The 22,366-nt window shown below is 39.4% G+C and overlaps 1 protein-coding gene across 1 annotated transcript; it reads right to left on the minus strand.

The window, feature by feature from the left end:
* Positions 1–592: 592 nt before the first annotated feature.
* On the minus strand, positions 593–20,609 carry LOC124113755 (dynein axonemal assembly factor 11-like). The gene is made up of 17 exons (XM_046474266.2): positions 20,496–20,609; positions 19,088–19,181; positions 17,979–18,052; positions 17,336–17,413; positions 16,096–16,192; positions 14,737–14,812; positions 14,202–14,252; positions 13,333–13,392; positions 11,710–11,798; positions 10,697–10,753; positions 9,984–10,073; positions 9,773–9,847; positions 9,586–9,651; positions 7,099–7,168; positions 6,601–6,696; positions 3,439–3,527; positions 593–1,157 (listed from the first exon to the last, which is right to left on the minus strand). Exons 1-17 carry the CDS (start codon positions 20,503–20,505, stop codon positions 974–976), a joined length of 1,356 nt encoding a protein of 451 aa, XP_046330222.2. The 5' UTR covers positions 20,506–20,609; the 3' UTR covers positions 593–973.
* Between the last annotated feature and the right edge of the window lie 1,757 nt (positions 20,610–22,366).

Raw genomic sequence — 22,366 nt, forward strand, 5'->3', positions numbered from 1 at the left:
CATTATTTTCAGAAAAACAGCTTATTCAAAATCACATTATGCACGTGAACAAAATGGAAAGATTGATCAATGAATAAATATACATCAATTACGTATGATCTCATGTCAGGCTAAAATGTGATGTGTTCCTTTATAAACAAATCATTCTCAAATATCTTTCCTGAAAAGACTTGTTTGACCATGCACCAATAGGCTATAATGCTTCATGACATTAGCGACAATGGTTCTATAAACATGATGATACACTTGATGGAAGTTATGTTATACTATAAGAACATCCTGAAACTGATGGACGATGTTATATGGAAGTCTTAAAATTCATTGTTCACATCTTCCTGAGGCAAGGGAGTTAAAGGACTATAAAAATAGAGTTTCCTCCCTTGTTGTACTGGGCTGGAATTATTGAGCTACATTTTGGCTGGACTAACGAGTCTATGCACAGACTTCCAATCAAAATCGCTTAAAAAATTGACATCTGTTTCATAAACTGCCGTGCAGATTTCAGTCGATTGCAGGATTGCAAAACATGTGTATCACCAAATTGGTGTCAACATATATTTTCCAAATCTTTTCATGTTTTTTTTAATCAAGGTGCTCACTTGATTTGATGCATTTACAAAGAAAGACCCATTTTATCACAATATAGATTTTGATTATTGATCAGATCATGACTGGGAGCCACCATTTTGTTAAAAGCAAATGCAAGAGATATGAGAGGTGGAATCTGATTGGTCAATAAGACCGACATCAAAGGGATATATAACTCGGAATAGCCACTGGTGGCGCTACGATCAAGCCCAGAAATTCCAGCCTCGTTCGGACAGTGGACTCCCATGTCTCAGGAAGATGCATTGTTCATGGCAAATATGGGATTTGACCCATGAACGTAGGTTTCTGGAACGCCTCAGGATGAATCGCTGCACACTGAACTGAGCACCCATGGCTCTCATTCCATCTGAAACTTTGTTTATTTTCACAAGAGAGGTGGGACATCAGGGTCATCAACAAAGTCATCAGAGTTTGGCGGAACTGGAATATCCCTCCTGTTGCTGTATCCAAGGGGAGGAACTATTTTCTCCGGCTTGTCCTTCACAATGTTCCCGATATCAACACACTTCTTGGCAGTCGCATCCACCTCTAGCAAGACTGGACCTGATCTGTCAAACACAAAGTATCTGTCAAGTCCAACTGTTTACATTCAAGGTATCACGAGGTTGTCAAAGAGTTACAGAAAACACTGAATCGTTCTTATGAACATTATTGTACATGCTCATCCAAGTTGTGGCTTTTTGTCTTTCTATCACTTGCAAAATATGGGCATATCACATGATCAGGTACAGAAGTATGGCTGAAATGAATAAACAAGGCTGATTTTATAAGTAAACATTTATTAGGTGCTGTTTTCCATCCACTATATGGTTGCTCAAAGCACACTTGTTACCCCAGTCAATGGATCTGTGTGTACTCAACAATCATTCTGAGCTCCCTGGGGAGTATACAACCCAAGCTACCTGTGAGGTGCTAGAAGGTTAACAGCCACATTGCCATCTCATCCTACCGGGTACCCACTCACTGCTGGGTGAACAGAGGCATCTTGCATACAAAGTCACTTTCCCACGGAGACACCACATGTGGTTCATGTGCTTCAGTGTGGGGCAGGACCGAAGCCCTAGAAACTCTCAGGAGCCAAGCTGCCGAACACTGTCCCCAATCCAAGAACTCTACGTGACCAACATTGCTTAACTTGGGGTTTAACATCACATTCAAGATTATTTCACTCATATTGAGACATGCATGCATGTGTGTGTGTGGCTGCTTTTACTGGTGGGGACATATGCTGGTTTTATAGCGCTAGCTCACTGAGATACCATAGATTAAGATTTATTATGCCTCAAAGTGAGACTGACCAATCAGAGGGCAGAACTACTGACCCCACATGAGCCTGTATACCGTCAGTAAAAATCCAAGATGGTTGTTACTGACCTAATATGAGACAGTATAGCGTCAGGAACAGCCATCTTGGATTTTCCAACACCCATTTCACATTTTTCACATGAAAATTCTGGTACAGAAATTTGTTTTTTGACACTGTTTTGTGTTCTTATGTCATTAATTGTGATGTGCAAGGACATTAACCTCTTTTAGATCATGTTTGTGACTTTATTGATAAAGATCATACTTAAAACTGTCAACATTGGTCAACAAGGTTTGGCCTCTAATGTTTGAAGAGTAGTCTCCCTTTGACTCTTAACGTCAACAGTTGTAAGTGTCAAGCTTTCATTTTGACATGACATGTGCAATATTGATAATAAATTTGTTATGGTGTCTTTAGTTGTCGTATTTGGTGTAATATTCGTTTGGCAGAAAAATATTGGGCGAGGCCTCTGCCCAATATTTTTCTGCTAACCTAATATGACACCTTATACGGCAACTAAAGACACCATAACTAATAATATACCCCACTCAGATCAATTAAAATGCTTCTGACCCAACCTACCGTGTTTTATCCCCTTAATGCTGATTGTGAGGCAGGGTAACACTAAATACCATCTTTTAACGTCTTTTGGTATCATGCAGCCACGGGATGAATCCCTGGACCTTTGCCTCTCTGGGAACACACTCTCCCCACTAGACCATGAAAGCAGTCTGATTTTCTGATTTGTTTGTTAGTTTGATGTTTTATGCCGCACTCAACAATATTCAGCTATAGGACGGGGTCTGTAAATAATTCTTCAACCAAACAATCCAGTGACTGACATCATGAGCATTGATCTACGCAATTGGGATACAATGACATGCATCAACCAAGTTAGCGAGCCTGAACACCAATTCCCATTAGTCGCCTCCTATCAGAAACAAGTTGTTGATGAAGACCAATTCTCACCCGGATCTTCACAGGTTCTGATTTTCTGAACATCTAAGGCAAATCAAACTCTGAACAAGACCTTGACCCAAGCTGAAAGTTTGTACTCTCTTAACCTACATCTCCTAAGAAAATCAGCTTGGGTCAAGGTCATACTCAAATATAAGAAAATGGCTTTCTGAAAACATCCGGGTACGATGATGTAAGAGTGAATATTATCCTACCCTATTTTTTATCCTGGGGATGAAATTCTCTAGTGTCAGGATGATTCTCCCTCGTGAATTTGAACCCATACCAGTGTGTTTAATCCTATCCTATACTATACTCTAGAGTAAAACTTCCCCCGGGATAATATTACGGAAGGATATAATCCTTGCTTACAATGACACCCAACCAACCAACCAGCCAACAGAGCTTGACCTTCAACCAAATACAGTCACCTCTTGCAACAAGGAGTGCTGGGGACCTATTCTACCCTGAGTCCACACAGGACGACCTGATACAGATGCTACCTACTACAGTTGAAACAATTGTCACTTAATAACAAAGCACCATCATGGCAAAGATGGACTTACTGTTGTTTTTTGTCTGTTTGTTTTGCATCATGACAGTTCTCCTTATTACTTGTCTTCTTGGGCTTGTTGGCCGTGATGATCTGTTTGGTCTGTAATGAAAAAAATGTGACAAAAAGTATGTTCAAAAGCAATGTTTGTTCTCCATTGTATGACTGCCTATGTTAGGACACCTATTTCTTTTGAAGACATCTTCGGGGCGGAGGGGTAGCCTAGTGGTTAAAGCATTCGCTAGTCACACCGAAGGCCCGGGTTTGATTCCCCACATGGGTACAAAGTGTGAAACCCATTTCTTGTGTCCCCCGCCGTGATATGGCTGGAATGTTGCTAAAAGCGGCGTAAAAGCATACTGACTCACTCAATCAATGAAACAATCTTAATCTGAGACAGCAACATCATCCTGTTCTCAGGTCCTATGGTAATCACACCCTATGTCTTCCATCATAAAACAATAGTCTACCCATCTGCATGTTTCACTACTCATTCCCAAGGAACCAATTGTTCTCATTTTCCCCCATAAGTTTTCTTGTCAAATTTCATTTCATCAAACTAAACAGAGTTCTCTCCCCTTCATGACAACTTTATGGTGAATCACAGAACATTTGGCCCACAAAACCCATGTTAGAAAAAACTAATCTGAAAACTGGCTGATAATGTAATTAGTGTGTAGCCACTGCAATATTTATGTGTACAAAGAAACTCATTCAATTTCAATAATACAATTAATGAAAGTCAGTTTTTCAGCAGGTGGTAAATTGAAAGGGGGTCCAAGATTATTGCACTTATATAGTGACGTGCATGCACGTGTGTTACTGCTTGTACTAGTCCGGGCTAATGCCGATTTTATAGTGCAGGCCCACTGAGATACCATGCCACAGTTTAACATGAATACCCGACTCAGACACAGTATACTGACTCCGAGCCGACCAGTCCTTGTTTTAGCCCCTAAATGCCGAGCGCCAGGCAGGGTAACAACAAGTACCATCTTTTAATGTCCTCTGGTATGGCATGGCTGGGGATTGAATCCTGGACTTCCGCTCTACCACTGGACCATGGCGGCGGTCTTATCAGCAGGAACCAATTTGTCAAAAGTTGTTCGACAATCACTATTAATTATCTGTTCTCATTCTATCAACATAGTTGTGTTACAGGCACAGAATCTTTAAGTTTTAAGGATTCAAACAGCTATGTTTAAACTTAGATCAGACTTGTGTGACTTAAAGGGGAAGTGTACACGCAAAAATCACTTTCTTTCTTTTTCTAAACAAAACGCAATTTTAGAATTAATTAGTATCTGTGTTTGAAAATATACACTCATTTTTTTCACAGTGAAAGTAGGAAGCTCACAATAGTGTGAAAATGATATGCCGTTATGAGGCCTTCGTTTTTGGAGCGAAACAGGCCTGAGTTATCCCCCTTAGATTATGACGTAATTGGTGCCAATTCAACTGGGTCCCTGTCTATTCTCAACGCAAAAGATATGAAGTACCAGTTTGCGGTAAAACAACATGGCCTACGACACACTCCGGCGCAGTGGTGACTCAGCATAACACTATGCTGGCTGGCATCTGAGACGCTAGAATCACACACCTAGACCTACACCACGTGAAGCGGCTCTAACAAAGCATGATGACGTCATAATGTTTATCAATTGGCACCAATGACGTCACATTGCAAGGGGCATAAGCCATGGTGTTTTTGTTGTGGAAATAGAACACTTTGTAAATGTGAAAAATATAAATCGTTTTAATGCGAAAAATGTTAATTAATTGTGATATTTTTTATATTTTTGTCTATGACACTTCTAGGTTAACACTTTTAATGTGGAAAAAGTACAAGAAAAATAGGTTAATTTCCGTGTGAACTTGCCCTTTAAGAGTCATCAATTCTGTGATTATACACATAAAATCTTCAAAAGCCCATAGGTATCAGAGGATATACAGTATAATGGATAACAATGGAAGCTGAAGGGTCAGGCAAATACAGGGTAAACAATCACAATACGTCCCACATTCTGTGTTATTCTGCATACCACATAGCAAATTTCATACTGATTTCTGCAGATATGACAATGGGAAACTTTATTACTCAAGAGGGAATTCTTTATACATAATATATTGCTACATGTTTGTTTGTTGTTTAACGCTGCACTCGGCAATATTTGAGCTGTATGATGGCCTGTAGATAATCGAGTCAGAACCAGACAATCCGGTGACTGATATCATGAGCATGGATCCACGCAATTGGTATACGATGACAAGCAACCAAGTCGGCGAGCCTGACCACCCGATTGCATTAGTCGCCTCTTACGGCAAGCATGGGTTGCTGAAGACCTATTGAAACACAGAACTTCATGGGTTATTGCTACATGTAACAGTACATCCAAATGCAGAGCATAAGATGGCACACACTGAGTAATAATTCAGTACAGAACAGAACAATAATTGAAGAGGTGTATCCTTGATGGGTGAGGTGAAATGGGGTTAAACGTCGCGTCCAAGATTATTGCACTTATATAGCGACGTGCATGCACGTGTATGTGTGTGTGTGTGTCTGCTTGTACTAGTCCGGACTGATGCCGATTTATAGTGCTAGCACACTGAGATACCATGCCGCAGTTTAACATGAATACCCCACTCAGACACAGTATACTGACTCCGAGCCGACCAGTCCTTTTTTTAGCCCCTCAATGCCGAGCGCCAGACATGGTAACAACAAGTACCATCTTTTAACGTCTTTTGGTATGACGCGGCTGGGGATCGAACCCCGGACCTTCTGCTCTCTGGGCGGACGCTCTACCATTAGACCATGGAGGCGGTCTATCCTTGATGGGATAAAGATGTACAAGCTCTGTTTGTTTTAAAATATGGCATCATACACCGCTGGCCAGAGGAGTGGAGTAGATGCGGTTTGTTTAAAAGTAACTAAACAGTGCCAAAAATCCCAAACAATTTGAAAATGGTTGCCATGGAAGTTTTCATCAGATAAATGGATGTACACACTGACAATGGACAAATTGGCATTTATTCAAAATCCAATTTCATTTTGTTTCTGGAACCATCAAAATTCACAAATAAAAAAATCATTTTTGATATGATCATCAAGGTTAATGTTCATAGCAATCATATAAACAGATATTAAACAAGTTATATATGTGACACACACCTTTGGCATTGTGACTACAAGGTGGCCAGTGATCTGTGACCGCTGGGCAGTGCTGGAGTCTGGGTTGACGTCCTCACTAAGGCACAACTGCAAGATCTGAAAACAGAGAGACACAACTCTAAAGTTTGAAAACAGACACACACAACTGCAAGATCTGAAAACAGAGAGACACAGTTCTAAAGTGTGAAAACAGACACACACAACTGCAAGATCTGAAAACAGAGAGACACAACTCTAAAGTGTGAAAACAGACACACACAAATGCAAGGTTTGAAAACAGAAACAACAACTTAGAATAGACACAAATGGAGCATTCATTTGACATAGCTTATATTTGCACATCAAATGAAGTAAACAACCCAATTTTACTTTCGGTTTTCCTCCCTCATTAACATGACACTCCGTGACATGACTCTAATACTGTTTGAAGTGGAGTTAAACCCACCACACTCACTACCTCTCACCAAGCTCCATCTGATGACTGTCCTCAACACCTACCTTTCCTTTCATCAGGACTCGGACATAGTTGGTCTGCACATCACAGTCCAGGAGGGAGGTGTCCATGTGCCTGGAACAACAACACTCTATGTTTATGTATTGAAATTATTACTCGGGTACCTGCAAAGCTACATGGTACCTGACCTGGTACTTGTGTATCAATGTAATGATTATTTCTGAGTCGAAACCTTTTTGGTTTGTTTGTTTGCTGTTTAATGCCACACTCAGCAATATTCCAGCTTTATGACAACGGCCTGTAAATAATCAAGTCTGGACCACACAATCCAGTGATTGACATCATGAGCATCGATCCAAGGAATTGGGATACAATGACATGCACCACCCAAGTCAGCGAGTCTGACCACTCGATCTCGTTAGACACTGAGCACACAATTTTATAAAAATTATCCCCCCAAATATTCATGACTTTGTTTGTCCAGTATATATCAAGACAACTAGGAACATAATAATCAAACCAGTGGCTGATGATTACAGAGCCACGTAACGTAACATGTTTTGGGTATGGTGATAGGCATCAGCATGAAGTACGCATAATAAGCAAGTCTGGACACTACAATCCAGTGATTCGACATCACGAGCATCAATCTGTGTTGTTTAACAGCATTGACCTACAGTATTGGGATATGATGTTTGTTGGTTTGCTTGTTTGTGTATTGTTTAACGCCGCACTCAGCAAATATTCCAGCTATATGACAGTCGTCTGTAAATAATGGAATCTGGACCAGACAATTCAATGACTGACATGATGAGCATCGATCTACGCATTTGGGATACGATGACATGCATCAACCAAGTCAGAGAGCCTGACCACCTGATCCTGTTAGTCGCGTCTTACGACAAGCATAGTTGCCAATTACAGTAAGCATGGATCACCTTTAACGAGTTGCTGAAGACCTATTCTAACCTGGATCTTCCCAGGTATGGGATATGATGACAAGCATTAACCAAGCCAGAGAGCCTGGCCACCCGATCCAAATAGTTGCTTCAGGGTTGGTGAAGACCAGTTCCTCAAGTCTGATATAATTATTGGCTGCACAAACAATGACCTCCATGTTTGATTTGTCAACAACTGGAATGTTCCTGTGATCAGCCATCTTTGTGAGGCAAGGGAGTTAACTGACTATATAAGTCCGGTTTCCACCCTTGACAAACTAGGCTGGAAATATGGAGTTATATTTTGCCTGGACGAACGAGTCTATGCATAGTCCAATCAAAATAGTGTAAGGAAATCAACTTCTGGTTCGTAAACTGCCTTGCATGATTTGCAAAGCACTGTACCGATAAATTTAGCAACAACAGATATTTTCCAAATCTTTTCATGTTTTTAATCAAGGTGCTCACACGATTTGATGCACTTCACAAAGAAAGACCCATTTTTTTGCAATATAGATATTGATTATTGACCAGTTGTCTTCATTGGCCATTTTTCTTTCAGCAAATGAGAGTAATATGAGGTGGTATCTGATTGGTCAATAGGAGGGAAATAGAAGGGACATAACTTGTCATAGCCACTGGTGGCGCTATGATTGAACCTAGAAATTCCGGCCTAGTTCGGCAAGGGTGGAAACAGGACTTTACAGTCATTTAACTCCCTTGCTTCTGTAAGATGGTGATCTGGTTGAATCTTATTTAACGTCACACTCAGCTATATTCCCGCTACACAACGCAGCCAGTAAATAATCAAGTCTGGACCAGACACTCCAGGGATTGATATCATGAGCAACATCACATGTGATCTGGGCACAATGACACACAATCAACCAAGTCCCTGAGCCTGACTACCTGATCCATTCAGTCACCATGTATAGCCTGGCGCCAAACATGCAGCTTGGGTTGCATACTCCCCAGGGAGCTGATAATGATTCTTGAGTGCACATTGATCCAGTGACAGGGGTAATAATAGCGCTTTGAACATGACCCTGAGCGGTGTGGCAATATGTGCAATATAAATAGCCTATCATCATCATCATCATCATCATCATCATCATAACCTGGAACCCCAACAGGACACACATCTGTTAACATGAATGACCCCTCCCCCGTGATGACTTACTTGAAGCAGGCTACAACATCATCATCATCATCATAACCTCGAACCCCAATAGGACACACATCTGTTAACATGAATGACCCCTCCCCCGTGATGACTTACTTGAAGCAGGCTACATCATCATCATCATCATCATCATCATCATCATCATCATCATAACCTCGAACCCTAACAGGACACACATCTATTAACATGAATGACCCCTCCCCCGTGATGACTTACTTGAAGCAGGCTACATCATCATAACCTCGAACCCCTACAGGACACACATCTGTTAACATGAATGACCCCTCCCCCGTGATGACTTACTTGAAGCAGGCTACATCATCATCATCATCATCATCATCATCATAACCTCGAACCCCAACAGGACACACATCCGATAACATGAATGACCCCTCCCCGTGATGACTTACTTGAAGCAGGCTACATCAAGCACCATCATGTTTCTATCCTCATCGTCTGTTAATGTGAAGTCCACACTGCAACAAAACGAAAACGAATAAAACATTTTGAAGCTTCTTTAATGCACATACGGTCTCACCTTTTGGAGGAAACAAGTGTTTTGTCTCATGTCAAGACGTGTAGAAAGGAACAACTTACCCTGCTTCATTCACATTGTACGGGCGACCATCAGGTGCGAACAGAGTTCTAGGTTTTTTCTCTTCTTTCTTAGTTCTGAAAGGAGTAAAATATTCCTCAAACACATTTTGGACAAAGTATGGGCAAATGACTATCTCAAACATATACTGAAGCATCTCATTACTAATGTAAATCATATTCAATGTGAACATTTGCAAAAACAAAACCTTACTTTTCCTCGTCTCTCCTCTTGGTTTCCTGAATGTGATCGTGAACTTCTTTCCGGGACTCTGGCGTGAAGGGAACTTTCTCATCCCAAAACCTGGGGGAAACATTTCATCAAGTATTCTTCATACTTTTGTTCATTCTAACAGAATTCTAATGTATAAAGATTGAGATTTCAGAACATATACTGACACATAATGAAAACGCATAATCAGCTTTAACTTTAAATCAGAAAAGATGTGTCTTTGTGACGTCCATCTCCAAACACACTGAATGAGATTCGAACCCATACGATGACATTGTTGGGATTGATTATCTCATGCCTAAGTACCCAGACTACTTAATTTGATTTTTGTTGCCATTTTGCTCAATATTACAAAAATCGAATATACATTTTAAAAATGCTTCCTTATTATATGTGTGGAAGATTGAAAGTGCAAGCAGTGTTGTGAAACAAAATGATGAAGCTAACCTTTAGCACTGACATCTCATAATGTTCAAGACATACAAATACATCAAACATACAGTTCTTCCAGTACTGACTGCTACAAATGTATCATTACATTTATTCTGTAAAAAACAAACCCAAAATGATTTGGTAACATAAAAGTTTACCCCATGAGCAAGGCACCAACACTGTGAAAATCAGAAAAGCCTGGGTTTCAAACCCACAATCAGCAGCGTATCACTAAACCATCTGGTCGTTACTTTGTAACTTACTCTTTCTCAGCATCAAGGTCAAAATCTTGTCCCTTTTTGCTGCCTTCTTTCTTGTCTCTGAAAAAAACAGAAACTTTTATAAAACTGAAGATAAATGTACATTTAAGAATGTACTATGTACCTATCATGTACCTGCAAAATCCCCACTTTCGTTCTATCGGACAACAAGCATAGAACACTGGGGAACTGTATTTCCACAGAATCCCCACTTTCGTTCTATATGACAACAAGCATAGAACACTGGGGACCTGTATCTCCGTAGAATCCCCACTTTCGTTCTCTCCGACAACAAGCATAGAACACTGGGGACCTGTATCTCCGTAGAATCCCCACTTTCGTTCTCTCCGACAACAAGCATAGAACACTGGGGACCTGTATCTCCACAGAATCCCAACTTTCGTTCTATATGACAACAAGCATAGAACACTGGGGACCTGTATCTCCACAGAATCCCAACTTTCGTTCTCTCCGACAACAAGCATAGAACACTGGGGACCTGTATTTCCACAGAATCCCAACTTTCGTTCTCTCCGACAACAAGCATAGAACACTGGGGACCTGTATCTCCACAGAATCCCAACTTTCGTTCTCTCCGACAACAAGCCTGATGACAAAATCTGCAAATTCTCCCATTACGAACCCTCATTCTCTCACAACAAATGTTGAGTACAAGGGACCAGTTATCCCCAGAATTTCCGTTTACAAAAATCCACCTATTACAAAACCCCCATCATCTTACGACATACATAGAGTTTGAGGACCTCAAGACCCTCAGAATCAACTATTTCAGTTCTCTACAACAAGTATAATAACAAACAGATCATTTGGGACCAACACTTGCCCCAGAATCCCCCATCTTACTTCCCTCTTATGAAACACATGGAGTACTGGGAACTATATTTTTTCACAAATCCATCATTTTAGTTCCATTTTACGACAAGCATGAAGCACTAAGGTCCAGTTTAGATAACTGATCGAGGAAAGTGTTGAGAGAAGTGACAGCAGCGGCTTACCCATCGTTGATGTCTGTGTACCAGCGTCCATCAAAGCCTGGCTTCTCCTCAGCGCTCTTCTTCCTCTCTGCGTCCGCCTTCTGCCTCTCCTGAAGAAGAAGAAGAAGTCGACTGGAATAACACACATATATCCTCAGTATTTAAGATCATTATATATTCCCTTCTCCAGTTCTAGTGGCTTCCCTATCTCGGAGCCAAACACATTTTGATTATAAACAGAAACTCACATCCCCTAGCTGTTGTTACCATGGCAAGGGAGCTGAGGTAAATATTTTTTAACACCATTTCAGTTATAGATGAGTATGGATGACATAACACAATCTTCACGCAATAGTGATCCATAGAATCTCTAGTATGTCCTTTTTCATGGAAGTACAATTATAGAATGGAAAACGAGGCGATGAAGTTTCAGGTCGTTAAGTAACTAACATTTGTCTGATGTTTATACAGATCATCAGTATTGCAGTCATGTGATCAGCGACTAAATCTCGCGTCTAGGACTAAAACTATACAAATCTTTGTTTGTTTGTATGTTTGTTTTACTCCACACTCTGCAATATTCCAGCCATATTATGTATATAATCGAGTCTGGACCAGACAATCCAGTGATTGACATTATGAGCATCGATCCACACAGTTGGGATACGATGACAAGCATCAACCAAGTCAGCAAGCCTGACCATCCAATCCTGTTATAGTTGCTCTTCCAACAAGCATGGTCATCTTTTACAGTAAGCATGGGTTGGTGAAGGCCTGTTCTAACCCTGATCTTAAGGGGTCATATAAAGCAAAAAGGAATGTGATTTCAACTTAAGCATTCATAACTGCATACTGAATGTAAACGTATTTAATACATACTTTCCAATTTTGCATAAACAACCCAAACTATTAAATAGGATGAAATACTAGCTATGTTCAATTTGTGAGAATATTTTATCATCCAAAACTGGCTCCCACAGGTGATATCGCTTGGATGAGATCAAGCGATATCTACACTGTAGATATCGCTGCAATGAAATTACATCACAATGCTTTGCAGACCATTGTGACGTCACTGGTTACCATGACGTCACAATCAAATGACATCACTAATGGCTCTGCTACTGAAGCTGTTAGCAGTACTTTTTACACTGAAGACACTGATAATTATTGTCTACAAATTGAAAAAGTTGGAAGAATGATGTTGGATGATAAATAAAATCTCACCCTCGTGTCTTTTGATATCAAATATATCAACACTTATTGATAAAAGTGGCAAAAATCCTCGACAAGCCTCGGAAATTTTCCACTTTTATCAACTCGTGTTGATATATTTGATATCAAAAGACACGAGGGTGAGATTCTCTATATCTGGCACAAAATAAGGCAAACTAATGTTTGGTTATGAAGTAGAGTTATCTCTCCTGGATGAATGAAAGGTGGCGCTGCTTTCCATTTCCGAGGCATCTTGGTTGGATCACACAGTTTTGTTAATAAACTGTATAAATACTAACATATGCAACCATATATTTTACTTGCTCAAGGACAATTGAAAAGTTTCCGATCTCTGCACTCCTTAATTATAGAAAGTGTCTTCTGTGTTTAGACAATGGAAGATGCATGTCTTGGTATCGGGGTACTCACCCTTTTCTTCCTATGCTGTTTTTCCTGTTCCAAGATCTTAGGTCTGATGACATTTAACTCCTGAAACAACAGACACCTGCATCAGATCTATCAACTACAAGAGCGCAGCACTTCATGTGCTTAGATGTTCTAACTATAAATGTACCGCAGGGATTCTGGTGCAGAATATGTGCCCAGTACTCCATGACAAGAGTAGGATCAATAAATGAGGACCAGATTGTTACAAAGTGTGACCTGACTGATTGTGTTTCGTCATGCCATGATAACATGGATCCCTGATGCTCAACCACTGATTCGCCTGTTACTTAAGCAGGACTTGATTTTTCAGAGGCCGCTGTGCGTGTGTTCCTGTGTGTGTGTGTGTTCCTGTGCGTGCATGCGTGCGTGCACACACAGGAACACACACACACAGTGGCCTCTGAAAAATCAAGTCCTGCGTGCGTGCGTGCGTGCGTGCGTGCGTTTCTGCTGATTCCGAGCCGACCAGTCCTTGTTTTAGCCCCTTAATGCCAAGCACCAGGCAGGGTAACAACAAGTACCATCTTTTAACGTCTTTTGGTATGACGCGGCCGGGGACTGAACCACTGACCTTCCGCTCTCCAGGCAGATGCTCTATCCACTAGACCACAGAGGTGGTCCAGGCTGACATGATACATCTGGAATACAGTGTACTGCTGACAGCAGTTTACCACTCATAGTACTGCTTCTTTGCTGCTTGATGCACACAGCAGTGTTGACATGAAGCAAAGCGATGGTCTATTTATCATAAAAGAATGGTGACACACTACTTAGATTATCAAGGATGACTACCTCGGCATGGCATGAACTTGTTGTGGCTATTGATATTACCTGTGACATTGTGACATTACCTGTGCAGCTTTTATTCTCTCTGACTTGTCTATCTCCGTCCCATCCAACCACTGAAACATAAACGCAGGTCAACAGAAATTCTGCAAATTCAATACACCAAAACATTTAAATCTAATGTTTAATTTCTTATCTCAACAGATGACATATCGGTCTGCATGCTTTCAAGCTATGGCGTGTGTTACCGATGAAGAAAGATCCTGAAAAATAGCATCCTGTCCCACAATGCATTCTCAGAATGACACCAATCATATATCCATGTTGCCATTTTGGAGTGCAGGCAATCATAGCATTAGATTTGTTTTGGGAAATAAAATCCAAGGTCCTGTTCCTCAAAGCAATTTTGGGACCTGTGAAGATGTCAATCACTGGCTTGTCTGGTCCAGGCTCATTTATTTACAAATCGCCATCATATAGCTGGAATACTGCTGAGTGTGGCGTTAAACAACAGACAATCAAACAAACCAAAGCGATTTTGGAGTTTCGACTGTCAGCGCTAAGCTTTCTTTGTGAAATAAGAGTTTTTTGTACCCTCACCTTCAGTTGTGGCAATGTGGCAATCACATAATCTCTGTACCCTTCAAACTCAGTGCAGGGGTTGCCAGTGAGAAACCTGTGTAGAGAGATTCAGCCTTAAATGTTTGTCACTGGAAACTGTCAGTTTAGACAGAAGGAAAACGAGTGCTGTGTGAAGCTTATATCACCATTACAAACTATCTTGCAGAGTAGTCAATCTGGGCCAAGACACACCAGCAGTCAACTGTGTGAGTAATAATGCATGCTATCATAGTGATGATCATCCTCAATTATCCAGTGTATTAGTATTCCATTCTGTTATGATAAATTCCCTGAACCCACTTGAGATCCAGGCTGACCCCCCCCCCCCCCCCCCCGACACCTTACATGTTGACTACATCCTCAGTCAAGTCACTTTGTCCTTCCTTTTTCAAAATTCTGGATTCGCCTCTGGAACGTATTGGCCACCAGCTCCATCTCGCTTACTTCACTAACTTAGAAAAGAATTTACCTCACTCAAGAGCTTGAAATCAACAGCCAATCCAAATCATTCTTTTATAGAGTTTGTATTGGTAAACATTCTAAATTGCTGCCTTCTCCAAGCAAGTCCTCTATGTACTACTCAAAAGAAGAGACCCGTGAAGATCTGGTGTAGAATAGGTCTTCAGCAACCCATGCTTGCCATAAAAGGCAACTAATGCATGTCGTAAGAGGCAACTAACAGGATCAGATGGTCAGACTCCCTGACTTGGTTGGTGCATGTCATTGATCCCAATTGCATGGATCAATGCTCATGATATCAATCACTGGACTGTCTGGTCCAGACTCGATTATTTACAGACCGCCGTCATATAGCTGGAATATTCCCGAGTGTAGCGTTAAACTACAAACCAAGAAACCAACTCAAAAGAAGTTAAAGAACACCCAATTCTTTCATCCAAGAGAATAGGGTGTTCCTTAACTTCTTATGAGTAGTATATAATCAGAAGACTGCTATAAATAAACTCTTATCTGTGTTCCTGAGTATCTTAAGACGGGGGAGGCTAATCTTCATGCATCAGAAACACAACCGAGCTTTGTGTGCTGGTGATGAGGTGCCTCAATCTGCGGGTGTGGGTTCCATTCCTGGATGGACTCCACCCAGAAAACTACTAGAATTTGTACTTTACTAGGAAAGTGTAATCCCAAATATAGCATAGACTAAAATTTTGGTAATTATTTTTTTGCTTCAGACAGGAAACAGGGCTGCATCCTGTCCACAGAAACTCCTGTTTATAATGTTATGGGTGCTGAAGAGTCAAGCCATACTACACAATGATATGTCAAACTTTGAGTTCTTAGAGATGACATGGGAAAAACCAAAACAGTAATCATACTTACAGTTCCTTGAGATTGTAGTTTTCCTTGAGACTCTCAATACTAGTCAGCTCACCGACAAAATTCACTGTTAGATCTAACTTCTTCAGGGATTCACATCCTGGAACATTTCATTTAGGATGTGTAAATAATAAAATATTCACAATTTTTATCTAATGAAAATAAGAGAAAGCTGTTCTACTGTTAGGCCAGATTTTCTTGTTGGGTTTTAACTGATTTCGGTTGGTCAAAATAATATAAATACAGAAATGCCAATTTCACATGTATTTTTTTATTTCCCCTTGTCATTCGTCATAATTTGTTGTCCTAAGAAACATTTTCAACAAACAGGTTTCATTTATAGTGTTCTAAATAATTTATTAATTTTGATAGAGACAAATGAGTCGGATGCTGGCAGAATAAAACACACACTGAAACGTGCGGGGGGTGGGGGTGTGTGTGGCGGATTTGAAAACAAAGTTTTTAAAAAAGTCTGACCTTACAGTGATTTTGGCACACATTTCAAAGATGTGAAAAAATGTTAATAAAAGTGAATTAGCTGGTGACATATCCGATCATGTCACCATGAACAAAGAATGAACTAATACATCTTCACGAGGCAATGGAGTTAACTGACTATAAAAGTCCAGTTTCCACCCTTGCCGAACTAGGCTGGAATTTCTGGGCTCGATCGTAGCGCCACCAGTGGCGATTACGAGTTATGTCCCTGCTATGGCCTCCCTATTGACCAACCAGATTCCATCCATCATAGTACTTGCATTTTCTTCAAACAAAATGGGGGCGCCCAGTCAAGATGATCGATCAATGATCAAGTTCTATATTGTAAAAAAACGGGTCTTACCTCACGAAGTGAGCCCCTTGATTAAACACATGAAAAGATTTGGAAAATATCTGTCGATGCCCAGTTGACAGTACACATTCTTTGCAAATCCTGCAGTCTACTGAAATCTGCACGTTGAAATCCATTTTGTTTACGAACCTGCTGTCGATTTCATAACGCGATTTTGATTGGACTATGCATAGACTCGTTAGTCCAGTCAAAATATAACTCCATAATCCCAGCCTAGTTTGACAAGGGGGGAAACTGGACTTTTACAGTCAGTTAACTCCATTGCCTCGGGAAGATGGAACTAATATGAAGATATAGCAGTTAGAGGCTCATAGAGCTGTGCAGAATTAATCAAAACTTTAATTTTGTTATACCATGTATACTGAGAATATATTTACGCACAAAAATACTTACCTTCTAAATTTTCAATTTTTTCAACATTATTTAAAGCAAGATTAAGGTATTCCAGCTTCTTTAACTTGCTCACATTTTCTGAAAAAGAAAAGAATAGGTAATAAAAAAATTATCAGATGTATATATTATTAATTTCCTATGGTTTAATAATAGTTTATATTACAAAAATCAGCTTGGCAAATCTATAAGAAAGACTTCATTATAACCATAACACTGTAAGAACTAGGAAACATTTTACATCCCCCAATATAATGTCTGAGTTTATTTTTCACTTACCTCATATAACATGTATGATGTGAAAGATACTGAGAGACATGGGAATCCCGACATAGGTACAATGTGTGAAGCCAATTTCTGGTGTCCCCAGCCGTGATATTGCTGGGATAAAGCGGTGTAAAACCGTACTCACTCACTCACCCACTCACTGAGAGACATGGATAATCTTTATTTGAGAAACACCATTCTAATTTATAAACATCTATCTATATTGAGCAACATATATCTAATTGAGGAACATCATTCTCATTGAGAAACATTATCCTATTTGAGAAACACCTTTCTAATGGAGAAACACCATTCCTATGGAGAAATGTCATTCTGATGGAGTAACACCATTCTAACTGAGAAACAGCAATTTACTCACCTATTGTTGGAATTAAATTGCTCTGCAGGTACAAAATCTTTAACTCCCTACACCATCTGTCAATGTGCTCAATTCTGAAATGTAAAGGGAATATCAACTCACAAAATGACACTGAAGAAATATCTCACTTACTGGAACAATGTTTTCTGTGAAACTCCAACTTCATGAACATGACGTTGTCATGACGATGTAACAAGGAGTGTGGCCGTTCCAGCCCAGTATAACAATTTGATTATTTTGTGTGCTTGTTTGTTTGTTGTTTAACGCTACATCAGCAATATTTCAGCTTTATGACGGCGGTCTGGACCAGGCAATCCAGTGACATCATGAGCATTGATCTACGTATATGGGATACGATTACATGCATCAACCAAGTCAGCGAGTCTGACCACCCGATCCCATTAGTCGCCACATAAGACCAGTTGCTGCAGACCAATTCTAATCCGGTATCTTCACGGGACATGATAATTTGAAGGACAGGTAGAATTTAGTATTGCATATGTCCAAGGGAAAAACAACAACCTAACAACATGACTTCAAATACATACACACAGGTATTCAGACAAGATACTTCACAATTCAACTTCCAACCATGCACTATATTGACGATTTTAACAAAAAATACTGATTAATTATGAATTTATTTGTGTTTAATGATTGAGGTTACTGATTCTTTAAGGTGAAACGGTGAAATTAGAACATCATTTCATAATCTAATGCACATGTGCACACAGTAAAAAATTTAGGTGCCTCCATATCTGAAATTATTTCAGACATTTTCTTCTACAGATACTATGATCAATTTTGGCGCATTAATCATTAAATGCACATTTCCTATGGATCTTAGCCGCTTCACTATTATAGAAATAGTATTATATGTATGGACATCCGTGTCACAGACATCAGCTTGTCACGTGAGCAGCAACCTATCCACAGAAAAACCTGCATGCATATTAGGTGAACTTCATATAAAACACATTATAGTGATATGACCTTATCTGGAGTTACTTCACATTCCATGGCCTTGTTAACCAAGTTGTAACCACGTATACGATGTAGTGTTCAAATTAAAATGACATGAATATCCACTCATATTAATCACAGCCTACTTTTCTATATCCTGTTGATGAAGAGAGACCTCTTCTAGTGTTGATATCTCCAGTTCATTGTGTTCCGCCCTCTTGCGAATCAGTGTCTCCGTAACTGAAACAAGCGAGGGAGTCAGTTCAATGCCATCATGCATCTACATCAATAATTCAACCCCCCTCATTTCTTCATGCTCTCCCCACAAATAAATGTGACAATTTTTCATGACACCCCCCTCTCCATAATTAATGACCAGTCCCTTAATAATATTCAAATTTATAAAACATTTACTTGAAAAAAATCAAAACTTAACTTAATGATTAGAGGCCTCTGTTGCAATATCCAGTAATGACTGGTCCCTATCACCCTTACTGTCTAGAACAATGACTGATCCCTGTGCATCTGGGCTTGTTAAAATGATGGCTACCGAGTAAATGAGTGAAGTTGACATGTGCGTCTTGTTGTCGCTTTATTTAGTGTTTGGATAACACATGATATTGAAACAGCCCCTCCTTACAGTTGCGATAAATTTTCTTCCCACTCCCAATGATCCAACATAATGATTTGGTTTGAAGATTCTATATTCACATTATAGAAAACAGCCATTTGAATAATCCAGGCCCTTGTTTTACTGAAAACTAAAATTACATATGCCTCGCCTTGTAGGGAAAGCATAATAAGCCCTTTTTTCGCAGACACTGGTATCCAAAGAATACAGTTTGTTATATTTATGTATTTACATAAATAATAACTGAGCATTTGTTTATGTTGGAAATAATACTTGAGCCCCTTAACATTAAGAAATAAATGCTGATCTCAACCTTAAATAATTACTGACGGTTATCAGAACATCAGTTTATTGGATCACAGGCATTTAAAGGAGTTAAAGGATGTTGTAGGGCGAATGGGTCAATAAAAAATATAATTGTGTACAGCTACAAATTCCCGTTATTGGAATTTTGATTTTTTTCCTTCATTATTCATAATTATGCGAAATATAAAAATAAGGAATAGGCGTTTACTATTAAAATAAAAAGACCAAGACCAATTCTTGTCCCAAAGAATGTCGGTGTACATATTTTTTATACAGGACACTGTAATCGTGACGAATGCAGTATCTGAACCTGGTGGCATCCTGCGTTTCCATGGTAACCATGGGATAAGATGACTATCTTTCAGCCGATACGTGTGTACACTGAATAATCTTTGGAAAATATAATGGTAACATTACACAAAGGCTATAACAAGCTATAGGCCCAAGTCGCAAATATCATGTATACTTAATGACAGAAACGTTATGATCTGAAACAACGCCAACAGACCCGGTCGGTGACTGGAGTCTCAATTTTGTCGTTGAATTCTAAATCTCCATCCCACACCATAGCATAGTGAACCGATTGTCCTAGTATTTGGAAGCGTAGGTAAACTTACTTCTCGTCATCTTGCTTGACTGTGTCACAAATATTGTACTTGTGGATCACCAACAACCGTAAGAGGATCACGATCTGTTTGTAAACAACAAGCACATGCCTGCTCCAATAGAATCCGGACACTTCCGGCTCAAGGGCATATGATATGCAGTTTCTTTCTAACAAATTTTTACAAGTACCAAATACCTCGTAGATCCCATTAATAATCCTTTTATTGATTGTATAGTAAGTTTGGAGGTGCGTATTTTATTTAATGGGGTCTTGCGGGATATAAAAAAAAACATCAACAATAATTTCTCCCCTAAGTGGAAGTATTAAAACGTGGATCGTTGTTCTCTGTAACGAAAAGAAACAAATATTGGAAGAAACGCTCATAAAATAAGACGTTCGCCGGGAAATTATCAAAAACGAAAAACGTGTAAGCGCAATGAATACATATATAGAGAAGGAAAAGTAACATAAGGGCAATGATCAAATATCTCTAGGTTCAGGGTCTGGTTAGGATAACGTTGAACATGTGTTCATGTTGATTGACGGACTTAAGTAGAGCCAACCTATTATAAAAAGAAATGTGTCTTTGTTGTAACATGAAATAGATTAAAGCCTACAGAGCGAGCGCGATTTATTATGGCACATAGAATGTATGTTAAACCAATATAAATCATTAAATAAATACATGTGCTTATATACACAGAGAGCAATTTTCCAATGGGAATAAACCTGTCATTTCCATCCATTATTTTTTCAGATCTCTGCTAGGTAGTCATGTTTGAGGTATGCTTTATTTCATATATTTAATGTGTTTATCTGTACACGTGGCAACATTACATAATAAGGGACACATACGTGATACATAAAGACATGCAAACAAACCACATGAATATTCATTATTAAGGAATTCAATTTCTTGCGCATGCGTACATCACAGCTACAGTGAAGTGGGAATAGTGAGCGAGTATTGCCGGGAACATCAAAGTATTCACCCATGTGTGATGGTGTCTAATAACTGAATAAACAAGAAATGTGATGACAATGGTGATGACCATGATACGAGTATCATAGTTGTTGTTTTTGACCTTAGTTTTGCGGTGTTTTGGACATTGTTTTCAGACTAGTACTGTTTTGATAACGCTTGTAATTTTTAGTCAAGTCCAAATTTCAAGAGTACACTTTGTTCCAGGCAGTGTATATTATTTATGAGGGGATTGAAAATAGACATGAATGAATTATCAGTTTTATTTAATGAAATATAGGCATGCAAATTAAAACTATTTTGTGCTCACTAACCGTAATACATAGCCATACAAGTTAAAAGTATAATTAACGATTTACTACTACTACTACTGCTACTACTACTACTACTACAACTACTACTACTACTATTACTACTACTACTACTACTACTACAAAAGTATGACAACAATGACAGATATTTATTTCAGATGCACAATTCACGGCGAGTCCAAGAAACATTTCACACTCGTTTGTCCAAGTAACATGTAACACTCGTTTGTCCAAGTAACATGTAACACTCATTCGTCCAAGTAACATGTAACACTCGTTTGTCCAAGTAACATGTAACACTCATTTGTCCAAGTAACATGTAACACTCGTTTGTCCAAGTAACATGTAACACTTGTTTGTCCAAGTAACATGTAACACTCGTTTGTCCAAGTAACATGTAACACTCGTTTGTCCAAGTAACATGTAACACTCGTTTGTCCAAGTAACATGTAACACTCGTTTGTCCAAGTAACATGTAACACTCATTCGTCCAAGTAACATGTAACACTCATTCGTCCAAGTAACATGTAACACTCATTCGTCCAAGTAACATGTAACACTCATTTGTCAAAGTAACATGTAACACTC

Source organism: Haliotis rufescens, unplaced genomic scaffold, assembly GCF_023055435.1.
Source record: "Haliotis rufescens isolate VD_foot unplaced genomic scaffold, xgHalRufe1.0.p SCAF_2, whole genome shotgun sequence".
NCBI classification, from domain to species: Eukaryota; Metazoa; Mollusca; class Gastropoda; order Lepetellida; family Haliotidae; genus Haliotis; species Haliotis rufescens.

Excerpts from the sequence above, each read along its gene's own strand:
- LOC124113755 (XM_046474266.2), bottom strand. Across the intron at positions 16,193-17,335 it reads AAAAATTGAAAATTTAGAAG|GATGTGAATCCCTGAAGAAG; the intron begins GTAAGTATTTTT and ends GAAATGTTCCAG. Across the intron at positions 9,848-9,983 it reads AAGAGGAGAGACGAGGAAAA|AACTAAGAAAGAAGAGAAAA; the intron begins GTAAGGTTTTGT and ends TACTCCTTTCAG.